The 16,153-nt window shown below is 45.5% G+C and overlaps 1 protein-coding gene across 2 annotated transcripts in view; it reads left to right on the forward strand.

Annotated features, from left to right (window-relative positions):
- Nucleotides 1-16,153, forward strand: part of iqsec3a (IQ motif and Sec7 domain ArfGEF 3a) — a 63,967-nt gene that overhangs the window by 15,827 nt on the left and 31,987 nt on the right. For both annotated transcript variants that reach the window (XM_078100319.1, XM_078100320.1), the window contains exon 3: nucleotides 14,757-15,435. In XM_078100319.1, coding sequence (XP_077956445.1) covers nucleotides 14,757-15,435 — 679 coding nt within the window. The remainder of the gene's footprint in view (nucleotides 1-14,756; nucleotides 15,436-16,153) is intronic.

Here is a 16,153-nt window from a genome sequence, read left to right on the forward strand (position 1 = left end):
TGTTCCGTCAACAAAAACTGATTATATGCGTGTGTGTCAATTGTATGCATGTGGGTCAAGTGTCAATCGTAGCAGATGCAGCAGCAGGAATATACACAAAATATTAGTGATCCAAGCTTTTTTAGAAGTTTTATTATATTTGAAATCCCAGTAATGTTTATTGATTTCAGATTTTAAATGTTTACCAGTCACAAAAGAGGAGATAAGGATGGATCATAGTGTAATACAAGCTGACTTGGATAAAAAAAGGTTTAAATTTGTGTTTTTGTGTCCACACTTTATGTGGTTCAGACCTGGACTTTCAATGAGCCTCACTTGAGGCCTTGTCACATCAGCATGCAAAATGGCATAATTTTGCATCAATTTAAACAAATTCAAATGGTTAAGACGTGATTAGTGGACCCGCCCGTGGGGACAAAGCAAATGAACAATAGTAAGCCGTCTCGACAAGCGCCGACCTTTGAGGGGAATAATTCATTCGTGGATGATTCAAGTGGCCAGGCGGGAGCAGGGACTGGATACAAACTAACTGAATTTATTCATTTAAAAAATAAATGAATAAAACAAATGAGAAAGAAGCCACCTTGTATATAAGAGCACATTACAGGTAGACACAGAGACACAACTACCAGAACTATGTCGATTAGACTTTTCTGTCTGTACCGTATTGGAATGGACCACTATTTGCACGAAAAATATTTTTAGTCTCCATCATTGGAGTCATTGGATTAGCTGATCTTCTAACCAGATAGTCTGACACGATACCAACGTCTTCACTCACGGCTGAGTCACCCACATAAAAATGGCGCTCATAGAATAGTAAACACTCTTTTGGTCTCACAGTTAAATATAGACAGACTATATAGTCAGCCTTTGGCAGGTGGCGGAACATATTTTTGGCATGTTACTGGAGCCTGTCAGCGATTTAGCTGCCAAACCGACTGCTTTCTCCCACCAGCTAGAAAGACTGACATCTTGCTCGCCGTCTAAAGGCTCTTTTTAAATCAGTCCTCCTGCTGAGCTCCTGACGACCGACTTGCACACACACACACACACACACACACACACACACACACACACACACACACACACACACACACACACACACACACACACACACACACACACACACACACACACGTGTACACACCAACGCCTTAATGAGGTATGCTATGCTAATTAGCACACACAATCTGTCGTCGTGATTTTTACCTTCTGTGGGAGGAAGGTAGTTATCAAGTTTGACTTTTTAAGGTGAGGGAATCTTAATGAACACATCTAATCCAATTAGGTTTATTTTTGGAGTAATGGGCTGTAAAACCACTCACCCAAAATTCTGTATAAGTTTTAAGTGTGATTTGTAGGTTCATTTAGATTTCATAGGGAAGAAAATTGGGGTTACATGCACTTTTTAACCCTCTGTGTCATTAAAGTTTACAACCTTATCTTTTATTATGGGCAATAAATGATGCTAAAGTGGAGAAAAGGCAAGATCACTGCAGAAGCATCTGTCTTTAGTGAACCATAAAAAGAAGGACGGGTTATTTACAGATCAGATTTAGGAGGCTTGTGTTCATTTTCATCCTCACCTGCAAAACGTCCTTGATCACGCATGAATAAAATGAGTGTTTATGATGAAGCTGACCCCTGAACAGATGACATTTGGGAGAATGATGGCGTTTCTGCAGGAAATGAATTCACCTTTAGCCGGGACAAGAGTATAGGCAGATGTGTCATCTCGCCAAGAAACTCCTTTTTTCTGATTAATCTTAAATATTAATATTAAGTAATTAGCGGAGTCAAGCTTTCTGCCAAATAAAAAGTGAGACGGTATGACACAGCTGTAAATGCGCGCGTCACTGTGGGAATAGCAACTGAGACAGATACAGGTTCTCTCTCTTGGGGGGGGGTTAGGGGACTACAGGAACCATGATGACAGTGGCAGGAGCTGATTGATCTGTCCTGTTGAAGGACGTTCAGGGGCATGTGAGGAATTAGTGCCTGAAACACTTTTTAGTCATTCAGGACACGCCTTTGAGATGTGCGGCGGGCCACACACACACACACACACACACACACACATGCACGCACACACATGCACGCACACACACTGTACCAGGCCGACCTTAAAAAGCTTTCTGATCTGCTTTTGTCCAGCATTAGTCTCACCTGTGCGTCCGCATATTAAATTTCACACGCGTGCTGTCCTCGATCACAGTTCCCCAAAATGCCCCCCCCCCTCCCCAAATGATTTAATAATCGTCCTGCTCTCCTTCTGCCTTGTGTCTCTCTTTGCGTCGCATCCCGCCTCAGCTGGAGAAAGTGACCTTGTCGGCTTGCCGTTCTGTTGTCATGGGAACAGGGGGCACAGCAGGCAGATGTGATGTTTGTCAGGAGTCGGGCTTGTCTGAGCGTATGTGCCCATGGTGGGATTTGTTTTTGTCCTCCGTTATTGGGGAGAACCCCAGCGCCACCTTTTAGCCTTTTCTTTTAATTTCCCTGTTTCTTTCTTGTTGTTTTCCTATTGGCTCAAAGGCCTTTGTCGCATGGCCAATCAAAGAAGCGGTCGCGGGTGATTCTCCTCAGAGGCCTCAGCTCATTCCTCTCCAAACACATCCTATAGGATTTGAGTGCATCCTAAATTTTCCCCGCAAATTGAAATCACCGCTCGGTAGCATCATTGTGAATGAATAAAAGCTGACTTTTAGAAAGTGTGAGCGCTCGGAGTTATTTCTAATTAAAGCGATGCTGAGACCAATTTCTCTTTCACCCCCGAGGTGCGATTTATGCCCCACACACTTGCCACTGAAGCAGTGGTACCAAAACGTTCTATTTGTTTTTGATGGCGTGCAGGCCTCGACGAGGCAGAAATAAGACCACCTACTACTTTTGGTCGCCGTGCCGCATTCCTGCAGCGTCACGTCGGCCTCCTCTGTTGCCGAGCAGCGGTACAGCGGGGGAGCGTCAAACGTTCAGATCCGAGCACCTCGCCTCCTCCTCCTTCTCCTCCTCCTCCTCCTCCACCCGCTCTGCAGTTTATCTCAGCATTGCGAAGAGAGCGCAGGGTTTTTATTACAAAGGAGATTTAATAAAAGCGAAAACATTTCGCTGACTTTGCTGCAGCGTCTCTGGTGCGTCTCAGAATCGAGGGTCTTTTAAGTTTCGGCGTGTGTGTAAATGTCAAGGATTGGTACTTAGATCTTCTTTGACGCACACACTCTGCTTTTAAAGGCGGAATGAACGCTGTTGATGGCAATGTAGTAAATAATGTGCTTTTTCACAAGGGCGCTGCGACCTTTTTACACGTCAACGTGTCGCACAATGTGTGTAATTAGTTGTTTAATGTCTTCTCTGATTCTGGAGGAGCTTTGTTAAGAAAACCCTCTCTGGCCATTGGGTTCATAATAGAGAGCATTGGAAATGTTACAAACTGGAATTTAGTTGGATTTCGAAAATACTACTACTAGTAATAGTAATTAAATGAATAAGGGTACACTTTATTATGTAGCACAGTTTTATAACAAGGTTTAAATAAGGCATATTCATAAATAAGAACAAAAGCACCATCAACAATAAAAAAGAAGCCAAATGACATTAAATAGAGTAATAAATGACAAACAATGAGAATTCAAACAATAAATAATGGTGCAGAAACAAAGGGATCACAGACTGTTACTATACAGGCATTTTAAGTGTTAAGAGAAGAGAATGATCAATCCTGGAAAAAAAGAAAAATTCCCCTGCACAACGTTCAACGATGGATTTGATCATTTAAGTGACTCACTGGTCTCTTGGGACGTGGCTACTGTAAGAATAAGCACGGAAATATCCTGCAGGAATTAATGACAAAACCATAAATACACCACATTTGGATTTTTTGAAGAAGCAGAATAAGGATAATAAATGAATAAACAACAACATTAAATCCCAAATGCAAGCAGACTCCCCTCATCTGGGTTTTCTGATCATTTGTTATCCCTCGCTGCCTCGCGTTCAATATGGTTTTGGTCATTGAGACCGACTCACTTGTCCCCGGAGGCCCGGCTCCATCCAGAATATCCCCTGAAATGTGTCACAGGAGGACTTACTCTGCGGCACTAATGCCTGTTTCTGTGCTAGCAGAGTCCCTGCTGGAACCAAGAACAATGAAAAAAATAAAAAAGAATGAGGCGATCATTACGAGCTGAAGTTCCATTCTTATTATGTCTCCCTTTGTTCTCAGCCTGAATACAGATCTTTTGATTTGTCAGACGAATGTACTGGCCACAACCGTTTTGTGTGATTTCAGAAAATAAAGATGGAGGCTATATCTCACGTATATAGGCTCTTTGCACACGAGCACGCTTTCTCATCTACACTTTGTCTCACTCACTTCTCCACCGTACTCCCTGCACACATCCAGAAACCTGCACATAAGGTGCCACGGGGGTATAAATGATCCCTCATTCCCCCTCCGATGTTCCTTTCCCCAGGCGTCCTCAAAAGTCTGCCATCTTATTAGTCTCCATCATCTCAGGGGTCTCGGAGTACCCGTACTCCCACTCTGCCGGCTAGTCAATAGCTCAACTCCGACCTTCCCGCGCTGCCATAAATTGTCCACCGTGTGTGCAGGAGCTGCATCTCTATGCAAGCCAAGAATTAAAAAATGAGCTTAATAGCCTGGGATGGGTTTGTGTAGCTGTACCTTTTGTCTAAATTGCCTGCTGATGCACAAATTTAACTCGCCCCGAAGACAGCAGGGGGTGCTAATGAGGGACACGAGACCTGGCAGTCAGAGACATCCGTCTGTCCGCATGCTGGCTGCACATTTTGTCCCGACCTTTCTGCTTTTGGCGGTCAGCCCGTATTTTCATCCTCTGTCCCTCCACCCTGTCTCCGTTGACCCGGACGATGGCTGCAGTTTGATAATAAGAGCCCATCCTTTTCATCCATCACAGTATACATCGCATCAGCCGCGGTGCCAGTGTGTCACAGAGCCGCCTCATTTGCGGTGATAGAACTAGAGCCAAACGCCTCAAAAAAAAAAAAAAAAAAAAAGCAGGCATCTGGTGCCCTCGGCCGCCCTCCCCATCATCTCCGGAGGTAGCGGAGAGGGCAGAGCGGGAGCTGTAAACCTCCTGCGGGGTTCAAGCAGAGGGAACAAGAGTGAACAATCCGCTTCCTTCTGCAGTTCTCGAGAGGAAACGGAGTAGAGGTAGTAATGCAAACTATGCACATCTTTATTATTTGTAGATCACTTTGAGGTATTAAAGGTACATTTAATATCCTTGTAAATGAATGTACAGAGTTAGGGGCCAATGGAAAGGGGCATTAGCTGTTAATGCTAATGTTACGGGCCTTGTGTTTGTGTTTGCTCGTTGATTTTGTTTTTGCATCTCTCCTCTTCCTTTGACTCTGGAGTTATTCACAAGAAAATGTACAATCTGACTGATGAGTCAATCAAAACATTTATTCTCGGCTGTTTTTCCGTTGTGTGTGCGCTCTCTGCAGGTCGGTGTTTGCACCTGTATCATGAACCAGCTGCATTAAATCATATTTAAGTCTAATCCATATGAAAACTGGAAATGGGCCACCTTATTAAATTTAATCACTAAATTGTAAACCAGATGTCAGTATTTTCTATTCAGTTTTGGTCAGGTGAGCTTCCTAAAATCCTACGGTTGCATATTTAAGAAAAACGTTTTTTTCACTCAATCCAAGTGCAACATAAATAACTAACTGCAGGAGCATGCGTGAGTGGGAGACACACACAGACACACACAGACAGGTATACTAACGAGCCAGTGCGTTGCGTTCATCCAGCGCACGCCGGGCACGAGCTCGGCGAGCCAGTGGGCCCTCTGTCGGGTACAGGTTGTTCCCCACTGTTCCCTGTGAAGGGGACATTAGGGGACAGCGTCACGTTCAGCGTACATCGCCGGTGCGGAGTCCTTGTCCTTGACAGCTCGCGACAGACTCGCGACGGTACATCAGCCGCGTAACGAGCGGAGAGGAGGATGTGGAGGAGGACACGGAAAAGCCAAAACGCTGACAAAGCGACCTGCCGCCACCGCCACCATCGCCCTCGCTCACTTTACTCGAGGGACGGGGGCCACAGGGAGGCGAGTGAGGGGGCGTGAAGGAGGCTTACTAAGAGGACAGTTAATGATGGACCTGCCTGTCTCCATCTGATAAAAAGACATCCGGGAGTCTGATGTATTTTTTGCCTTCAAAAAAGCCCATTTTCAGATGACCGGATGATGAAAGGAAACTTTTCGGAGAGCATCCTGTTTTTACTCTGCTGTGCAGCCCGTTACCATGACTTCAGCTGTGTGTGCGTGTGTGTGTGTGTGTGTGTGTGTGTGTGTGTGTGAGTCATCTCTGCAGTGTGCATGTCAGGCTGTGTCCTTCCCTGTCAGTTCAAGGCTTGTGTTGAAGAGGTGATGGGTGGTCAAAATGAGTTACTTGTTTAAACAGACCCCACGCTGCCAGTCCGAAAAAAAAGAAAATGCTTTCTTGTTGAACAGAACCGGGCACAAGCCTTCAAGATGAAGAACAACTCTGAACGAAAAAAAAAAGACATCAGAAGAAGCACAATCCTGCAAAATACTGCTTCCCGGAGAACTTCGCTTTGGCCTTTTATTGCCATTGAAATAAAGGACTGTGGTGGTGAAGTCCGACCATGACGCCCTTTATTTGGTTCTGCTCTTTCACCCCATCACGGCCCCATAAAACGCACCATTAGTTGGCCTCCACCGTAGTCCGCGAAGCCCATTTGGTGATAGCTCCGACGCTGCCGACCCCCGACCGCCCCGGGGGCCGGGTCGCTCTCCGGCGACCCTCGTCGCCTCCAGCAGCCAGCGAAAAGATTGAACGCTGAAGGTCCGCGGCGGCGTCGAGGACAGGCTCTCACTCTGGAAGAAAAACCTTCCGCATCTCGCCGAGATGTAATTGAATTTCGTGCCGCTCGCGATCGGCTCAGCGACGACGGGACGGCGTCTCGCCACTTTCAAGTGGAGAGTCGATGGAAACGCGACGCCGGTCAGAGCTCCTGGCTTAACTTGATTTCTCTCTCTTCTCCTGCCATGAAATGAGCACGGCGAAACGTTATTTTTGTTGCCCTTCACTTGAAAGCAATTTCACCGATGAAGGGAGACTGATTTGCAGTATATGAGCGAGGGCCCGTGTGTGCGTGACAACAGTGACAGATAACAGGGAGCCCGATCACAGGCCGGGCCTGTTCCGCCTCAACAAACAACCTCCTCTTATGTTTTTGCTTTTGTAGCTGGTGACAACGACGCCCTGTAGGAAGCACAATCTGGCGACAGAATATTTGACAGCACTGCCTGTTTGCGGTTCAAAACAACTCGCGCGCTTCACGCTGGAAGTGGCGTGATGTTGTTACAGGACGGTGAAATGAGAGAGTTAGCGGCCGTAATGACATTAGCGGGGTTTGCATCTGGTTCTCTGAGCAGTAGATAATGCAGTATTTAATTATGAACAACCTCCATGTCCCGTTCAATCACTGCCCGGCTACTCAGTTTAATCCGTTTAATAAATAGCTCTAATTTTACTTTTGCTTCTCATGATTAATGATGATGTATGATCTTCCAGTCCAACGCTCTTTTACTGTTTGTAAGTATGGTCTTGTCTGTGGTTTAGCACGATGAACAAATTGTATTCATTTGTGTACGTGTGTGTGTGTGTGTGTGTGTTTGCGTTTGTCTGTAAAGCCCTGCTGTGTTTGGCTGTATTAATTATTCATTATTCAGCTATGCTGTGCTGATGTTGTGTATGTTTCAATGCGTATTTAAGGTTGTCATCGGTGTCTTGGACCCTTGTTGTCTTTTCCAACATGGATGCAACGGATCTTTCTGTATTTAAAGGGTAAAAGTATCAGATGACGGTGTTAAATATACTTCCTATATTGACAGTACATATCCAAGAAATGACCGTGCAGCGTAGATAACAAATCTACCATCCAAACAGAGGAATAGAGAACTGCAATCAAGAGCATCAGAAACTTGTTGACTGACCCAACTGATCAATATCAATATACATTTGAGTGTCAAATAACTACTGAGGATTTACTCACTGTGTCCAACGCAAAGAAAACATCCAACAATTGTCCCGTAGTTACGGGTATTTTTACAGGGTATTTTAATTATTTTGTTTTCCCTAGCAGATGACGATTAGTAAAGTAAATATTAGAAGTATCTAGTATTGCAGAAAGAAAGGTAACAGGATCACCTTGAGCTTTGTCAGGACATTAGCATGGTGACAAATACAACATCAAGCATTATTCACCGGTTGTCTCTTCAAATCTCACAGTTAATCCTCCATTCCTGCATCTCAGTCGGCCTTTCATCCATCATTTTTTAAATATGGAATCATCACTGTGAGCCTTTCTCTTCCTTTTGGGGATCTTTCTTTCTCTTGCCGTGACGGCTCCCTCCGTCAGCATCCCATTCACAAATAAAAATACAAATATTCACAGTGCAACATAAATTTGACCGCTCGTTTCCCTTCTCCTTGCGGATGTAACGAACGTCTAGAGTCACGTCCACAGCTGCCTCTGGTTCCCCTCAGCTGGTCTGTCAGCTCTTTCTGCCGTTTGGAGAATCAGTCTATTATCAATCAAGAACTGCATTATTTCTTTCATGAAATCAAGCGACACCCACTTACACTAAACTTTTACATCCAGCTTTCAAACCTAAAATAGATTTCAGACTGAGCCTTTAAATCCGGTAATATTACTGAAGGATTAATGGCTTACGTAAACACCTTAATCAGAATAAACTCGCTAATTCCGGGAGAAATGTCATTACATTCCAAAGTGTAATATCCATCTGTGCATTCTCGCCCACACACACGTAACGTAGCTGCAGGGAGACGCTGGGTCGCGGTGGCTTCTCTCCTCTTTTTCAATAAGCACTTCAGTGAGAAAGTATAAAATACTGAGGTCAGCTCTTTCTAGTTTAGGGTTCAATATTTGGTCTTGGGGAGGGATTTGATTGTGGCAGAAACGGCCGGTGTGACAACGGGACGCGGGACATGAAACCGACACTATATATGATTTACAAACTCCCATCAAGACTTTTACAGGCCTCCGCATTCTGAATTGATGTAATATGAACAGTTTCATCTTGTCGCTGCTTCTCTTGTTGCATTTATTTTTCATTATGTGTAACACTACTACACTACAACGTGTTGGCAACGCGTGTCCATTCTCTACAGCTCTTATCTAAGAGATCTACAATTTACAGTTACGGCTTTTTCAAATCTTTGGCTTCACTTTCAAGTCTCCCGTTGCTGAGAAGACGTTCAACATCTAACCGTGTTGACAACCTGCACTTTCGTCGCAACCACAATGACTAAAATACTGCACCAGCTGGATCATCTGACACTCCGGATGTTGTGCAACTTCAGACCCATCGAGAAGTACCCTTCGCATTTTTTATGACACCGTTGGTTTCTCCTCCTTGTGAGCCAATAACGACGTAAGTTACTGTGGAGCGTTCAGGTCAATACGGTGCACAGTTGATGCGTTTAATATATGTTGCATTCTAAAGAGACACTTGAGTTGAGACTTCTGAGCCATCTGCGGTATTTCCGAGCTCCTTTGATTTAGCATCAAAGAGCCTCTGTCGTGGGCTCCTGCAAGTATTGAACTGTGTTGCTTGAAAAGGGCAAATTCAAACAAGACACTCATGCATCGGTAAACTGCCTCGGGATATTTCCAGATATGTGAAAAAGAGAGTGAGCCAAATAAGGAGAAGAAGAAAAAAAAACAGCTATTTCCTCCCAATGGGCCACAAATAGGCAATTAGCTTGTGAAATCGGCGGGTTGGGGGGCGGACGGCTCAATTGTTTGTTCCGCTCGCAACGAGGCGAAGCAGCGGCGCAATTCTTTCTCCAGGCAATGTTGTTCTTGAACACTTCCCTTTCTTTATGCCTTTCTGAAATAAATAAAAAAAAACCTGCTTTTGCAATGATGTTTAAAAATAGCATTGTGGTTCATATTTGTAGCAAGCTGTGGATAAAAAACTGGTTCCTTTGGACAGTGAGGACCTATAGCGGCCTTTATGCTCTGAATAATTAATCATTGTACGTTCTACCTGAGCAGAAGGTGAAGAGCAAAGAATGGAAAAAAAAACAGCTATTCATGTTAAAGTCATTTAGTATAATAGTAGAGATCGGGATGATTCCTGAATGACATTCTGTGATATAATGAATCCCTGTCATTTTCCATCCTTGCAGTCCTGACCCTGAGTACGGGCCCGTGTGTGTGTGTGTGTGTGTGTATCTGTGGGCTTGTAGTACGTCAACCGTAAATCTACCGTGCAATTTCCACCGCTGACGTCTCGCTCCGTCTTTCTATCACTTCCTGCATTTTATCCACAGCCCGGGGCGTCAGCTTTTGAAGGGATTCAATTTGAAAATCCCGTCTTGCATATTTAACAAGCCCAACCTGTTTTTATTCCCTGTGCTCTGTTGTTGCTGGAAGGATGTTACATTTACATTGCGTGTGAATGGCCTCTGGTCATAATGGCCCGTGTGTAAGAATTTGTTTTCAAATCCTTTCGGGCCGCTATACTCATAAAGTTTTAAAATTCAACACGATAAATAAAAGCCTCCAACCTTTTACCGCGGGAGGCCAGAAGCTGAGTGTGCCGTGTGCTCTTTTGTAGCCTCCCCTTAACCCGCTCACCCGGTGATACTTATAACTGGCCCGCCATAAAAGAACATCTGGAAGAGCTGAGGGCTGATTCGGTGCTTTTCACAAACATAAACCGGTCGACATTGATCTCAGTCCCGTCCTATCGGGCCCAGAATGTATGGATTACATATAAAATCAGAGCACAGCCTCTCTCTTTACGCCAGGTTTCTTCCCATCACTTTGCCTCTTCCCTGCTTAACAGTGCTATTTATGAGCCGTGTCAGCCTGCTCAAGTGAGTGCACAATTGATTGGCATCTCCATAACCAATTCATCTCTGCAGGATTGATCGCACCAGGCGAGCAGAAAGCACAAATAGAGAACGCCACCCAGGATGCATCACTGCACGTCGACTCAAGGTGAATTTCACAGGGCAGAGTTGGCCATGCTTGGTGTAGGAGCACAGTCAAGTCGTACATATTTTAGACCCATTTAATTATTAAAATAGCACTTCATCACTCCATTCTGCCATTTATTTATAAAAAGACAACAGTTCATTACGTATTTCCATTGGTCATCTGATCTGGTCATTTTATTTCATTTTTTTCCAAAAATGACGTTTGTCTTCGCATGCTTTAAGTCCAAAGGAAAAGAAAAGCCGGTGACCATGAGACTTATATAATGATTAAAACATGCCATGGCTATATTTGTAAGCCATTCCACACAACAAAAGCTTTTTTCCTCTAATGCAGTAACTGGAAAACCTTGATGAAGGATGAGAGTAGACTGATCAACGTTTGGTTTCAATAAGCAATTTGAATCCATTACATAAACTCACGGTGAAGCACACACTGTGTCTTTGGTGTGAGCGAAGAACTCGGGTTCCAAATGGAAGAAGCAGCTGCATCAAACACATGAAAGAGGAGAACGATGCCGGTGCTCGAGCGGCTGTCGCTGCGAGGTAAATGATCAAGCTTGCAGGTGGTTACGCGGAGGAGCGAATGACAACCGCACAGTCGCCGTGTCTTCGCGAGATCATTAATCGAAAGAACTGCGATCCGTAACATGAAGGGAATTAGTGGATGGCAGACAACACGGTTTCCCTCGGTTTTCCCATTGCAGCCCCGACACACACAGCGTTTTATATTTAAAAAGTTAAATGAGAGTCAACAAAGTGCCCCATGCTGAACAATGGTTAATACGTGTGTTCAAATGGAGGTTAACAGGGTGAACTCAACAAAGGCGAGGAGAATATTAGGTTACGCCCTCTTTACGGTTGCTTAGTGAAAATAAATTGCTCTACATGATTAGTCTTTGTGATGCTTAATTAAAGCCAACAGTTTTACGTTAAAAGAAATCCCAGAAGATTATTTGCAGTCTGAATGCAAATCTTTTGCAAAACAAAACTGCTGTCAGAACGTGGTCAGTTGTGTGTTTGTGTGTCTTTGGCTTCCCTCTCAGGCAGAAAATCCTTACTCTCTGTCGAACATGTGGAACTACGTCATCTTTTTACTGCTCGCGGAAACTTTGATGAATTTCAAATAGACTTATTATAGATATAGATATATTCAGCACATTACCCCCTTATCCCTCATAAGAAAGAAATATGCTTATTTATGCAGAATCTTCAGATCTCCACTTCCTCTATTCTACCGGACGAACTGATTAATTATCTATGAGGAGAATGAGAATATAAAAAATGGCTTTCTTCAACAAAAAAGCATAGTAGCAAGCAGTTTCTGTAGGGATCTCGTGTCTTCTGTTTTCCAAACATTAAAGCTCTCTCCAGCCCAGAATAAAGACCGTTTGAAGCCCACTAGTCACACGACACCGGCTGCACCATCAAGGTTACCGAAAGTCAAAACAGCGTCCACAGTGTCTGAGTTCACGCTGTGGAACAAAATCGGCCGGACCTGCTGCGCAATGAAAAGACGGAGGTCCTCCTGATCGTCGTCGCCCTTACGCTCTCTGTGGCATGAAGTCGGCACTGGGGGTCAAAATCATCATTATTTGCCCCCTTTTTCCCATTGGAACCACCCAGTCTCGCTCAACACATTCTGAGGAAGAGATTGTACCTCCAATGGTTGCTGGATACTGGCAGAAAATCTGAAATAAAGTTAGTGTTGCAATATGTTCTCTCATATTTATGTAATATATATATATATAATATTCTTGCTTGGAAACCACCAAACCGAACAACCAATATGTATTTAAAGGAGAATGTCCTCTCTAGAATAAAAACACAGTAGTTTCAGCAGGTTCCACAGAAGAAGGAGGAAGTGGTGGCCTTACTGAGTTCGACAGGACGGGGGTCGAAAGTGGCGTTATTGTAGGGAGGAGTTCCGGGGGAGGGGGAAGCAGGGGGGGGTCAGAGAGAGGGGCAGCCATGAGCGAGCACTGCGGTTGCACTCGGGATGGACAGCTTTCCTCTTCAATGGGGACTTATGGGAAGATGAGAGGAGAGAGAGGCAGCATCCGGGGCTCGTCTGTGCCCCGTCAGCGACGTTAACACCTGGAACCGCTCAATCTCCTTTACCTGGAGGAGGACAGACCGGCAGTGTGTGTGTGAGAGAGAGGATGACAGGAAGCTTGACAAAATGGATGAAAGGAAAAAGGATGAGAGAAGTTGATGCGCAGGGAGGGAGTGAGAGTGACGGACGTTGGAGGAAAGTGAAGTGTCTACGCTTCACGTAAATGCTCACACATGCAAACATTACGTTATCAGTCGTTTCATACGGATATTTATTTTTACCCTCACAAATAATCCCCTTCAACACCAAATCCAGAGTGCGTGGAACTTTTTTTTAAAAAAAGCAGCCCGCACTTTACCTGTTGGTTGTCAGATTATCTCCCACCAGAACAAGCGCTCCCGCAAAAATGCAAATAGGAGCATTTTAATGCACGACAATGAGCGTAAGCGTTGTGATGAGACGGCCGGCGGGCACAAGAACAGCTCTCCACCTAAAAGTCCTGCATTTTTTTGCACGGATCTATTTTTTGCAGCAGTGAAAAGCTCACCTGCGAGCTGAGTGATGGAGCGGAGCAGACTTTATTTCTCTATTCATTATTCATCACTCGTACAAGCTCTATTTTGGAAGTTGTAGACCAAGCTGTATCCGCGCTGAAGGTACTTTCTCCTCCAGCTTATGCGCTTCCTGCAGTGCAGGAAGGAGAAGCAGACGGGATTCTGCTGCAAAAAGTCGGTTCGGGGGCATTTTTCAGATTTAAGGCCACGCACAAACCCGACACTCTTTAGCCAAAAAACACTAACGCGATACGTGAAGGTTTCCTTTTTCTCACCTGTCAAATCAAATAATTTTAACACACTTGGACAAAAACCTTCAAAATGTCTCTGGGGAGAGTCGTGCCAATGATGCACCGCAGCAGGTCAAAAGCTTTTCATCCAGTGATTTACGCTTTTGTAATTATAATACTGACGCGTGGAGAAATGTCACAATGGCTGCTGTTAAACAGGCCTGATATCGGTATGTCTTGTGAGTGTCTTTGCTAGACACACATGCAGGGCCGTCCTGCTGGGTCAAACCTTTTTTTTAATGCATGTATTAAACCATGTACATGAGATCAATAAAACTCGGGGTATCTCTGAAACACAAAGGGGGGCCAACGTGTTCTTTAATATATTCTTTCATAAAGGCAAAGGCATTTAAAGGCAAATAAACACAGCTGCACAGGCAGTACAGTCCTGTAAGCACAGAGACACTTTCAATAGCTGCATGACCGTCCACTGTGTCTGTGTGTGTGTGTTGGGTGTGTGTGTCACTTTTAGCTGTCAGCTTTTTTTTTTTTTTCACATCTTCTCTTCTGAAGACTTTCCGCTGAACTAAATAATCGGCCCAGATCCAGTTTTCACCTTTGTACCGTGTGGTTCCGTGCTGTACATTTCTACCTCCCGGTTTCATAGCCTGTCAGTGTCTAGACGGAACAGAGCAGGTAGACGGACCACCCGGCCCGTCACAGAATTGGTAGCAGAGTGAGAGAGATCATGCAAAAAGAAAGGGTCAACTTCTTACCACTAACCCAGGCAGCCTGGAGAAGAGGTCAGAGCTCACCCCGGATGCAGCAGCAACCTCACTCTGCGTTTTCTCCTCCTTTCTGCAGCGATGACCTTTCTCCAGACTCGTCTATTGGGGAGGAAGGGAAGGGAGGAGAGGGGGAGCCGCAGAGTGAGGTTGAGTCACAACCGGAACCTCAGGCCGAGCAACAGCAGCAAGAGATTCAGCCACAGATTCAACAGTGCGAGCCCCGAGCACAGACTCCGCCTCAGCCCCGGCCCGAAAGCCATCGGCAGCCAGAGCCCGAAGCCGAAGCCCAACCCGAACCCCAGTTTGCACCAGAGCCCCAGCCTCAGCTCGAGCCTCATCCCGAACCTCGCCCCGAGCCTCAGCCTCAGCCCGAGCCTCAGCCCAAAGTGGAGGCTGAGGGCGAGGAGGCGGCGCAGGTCGCCTCTGAAGCGCCTTCGCCTCGCCGAGGGGAGCAGACGGCGGCGGAGCACGAGGAGGGAACGCTGGAAGAAGTTGTGGAGGCAAAGAGAAAGCAAGAGGGAGAGGAGGCGCCGGCCGAGCGCCGCGCGGGCGAAGCAGCACAGGAAGAAAAGGAGGAGGTGGAGAAGGAGGAGGAGGAGGAGGAGGAGGAAGGGGGCGGAGCAAAGGGAGGTGGGGCGGGGAGGAGAGCCAGCCTGCACCACACAGCGTCGCCCTTGAGGGTGCAGCGCAACGGGGCCGGCTCACACTCCACCACCTCCGACTATGAGCTCTCGCTTGACCTCAAAAATAAGCAGGTAGGGTTGTGTCGGGGACGGGGGGGGGGGGCGTTGGTGTGTTGTTTGGGTGAGTGGAGCGAGAGGGCAGCAGGTACAGTAACGTGGCTTGTGCGTGTGTGTTGTACGTCTCTGTGGTCTGACGTGTTTGTGAAGAGGAAACTTGTGCTTTGAGAGAGAAGTTGGTGTTTGATGGGATTTCGATTGTTTTGATTCTTTTGGCCCTTTTGGGTCTTTTGGCCCTTTTGGCCCTTCCCAACCGCAGGAACCGACAACAAGCTTCCTTTTCTTCACTGTCATGAACCACCATTGTCACGTCATCATTTCATTGTCATCCTCAAATCGTTTTGCCTCCCACCAATTCCGGATTGTGGACGTGTGGTTGTGAAAGTAGAACTCACACTGCTGTGTTGTAGTTTAATATTGCATTTCTTTGCAAACAATCCATACGTCCGCATACACACATCAGGGTAAAATAAAGACAATGTGCAAACAAATTGCGCTTGTATCTGCATGGAGTCTTTTCGTTTGTCTTTTCTCTACTGCTTTGCGAGATCCTCTGGATGATAAAAGGCCCCCGTTTCCATGAAGAACAAGAGCATGTGACTGTTATCTGTCCTTATAGACATATATGAAACTGTGACTGTATTTAAACATGCATCTCCATGCTCTCACGTTGGTGTTCTTATCGTGCTGTTCATCAGGGTTCTTGGAAATCATTACACCATCATCGCCCATT

This window comes from Gasterosteus aculeatus, chromosome 4 (genome assembly GCF_964276395.1).
Source record: "Gasterosteus aculeatus chromosome 4, fGasAcu3.hap1.1, whole genome shotgun sequence".
NCBI classification, from domain to species: Eukaryota; Metazoa; Chordata; class Actinopteri; order Perciformes; family Gasterosteidae; genus Gasterosteus; species Gasterosteus aculeatus.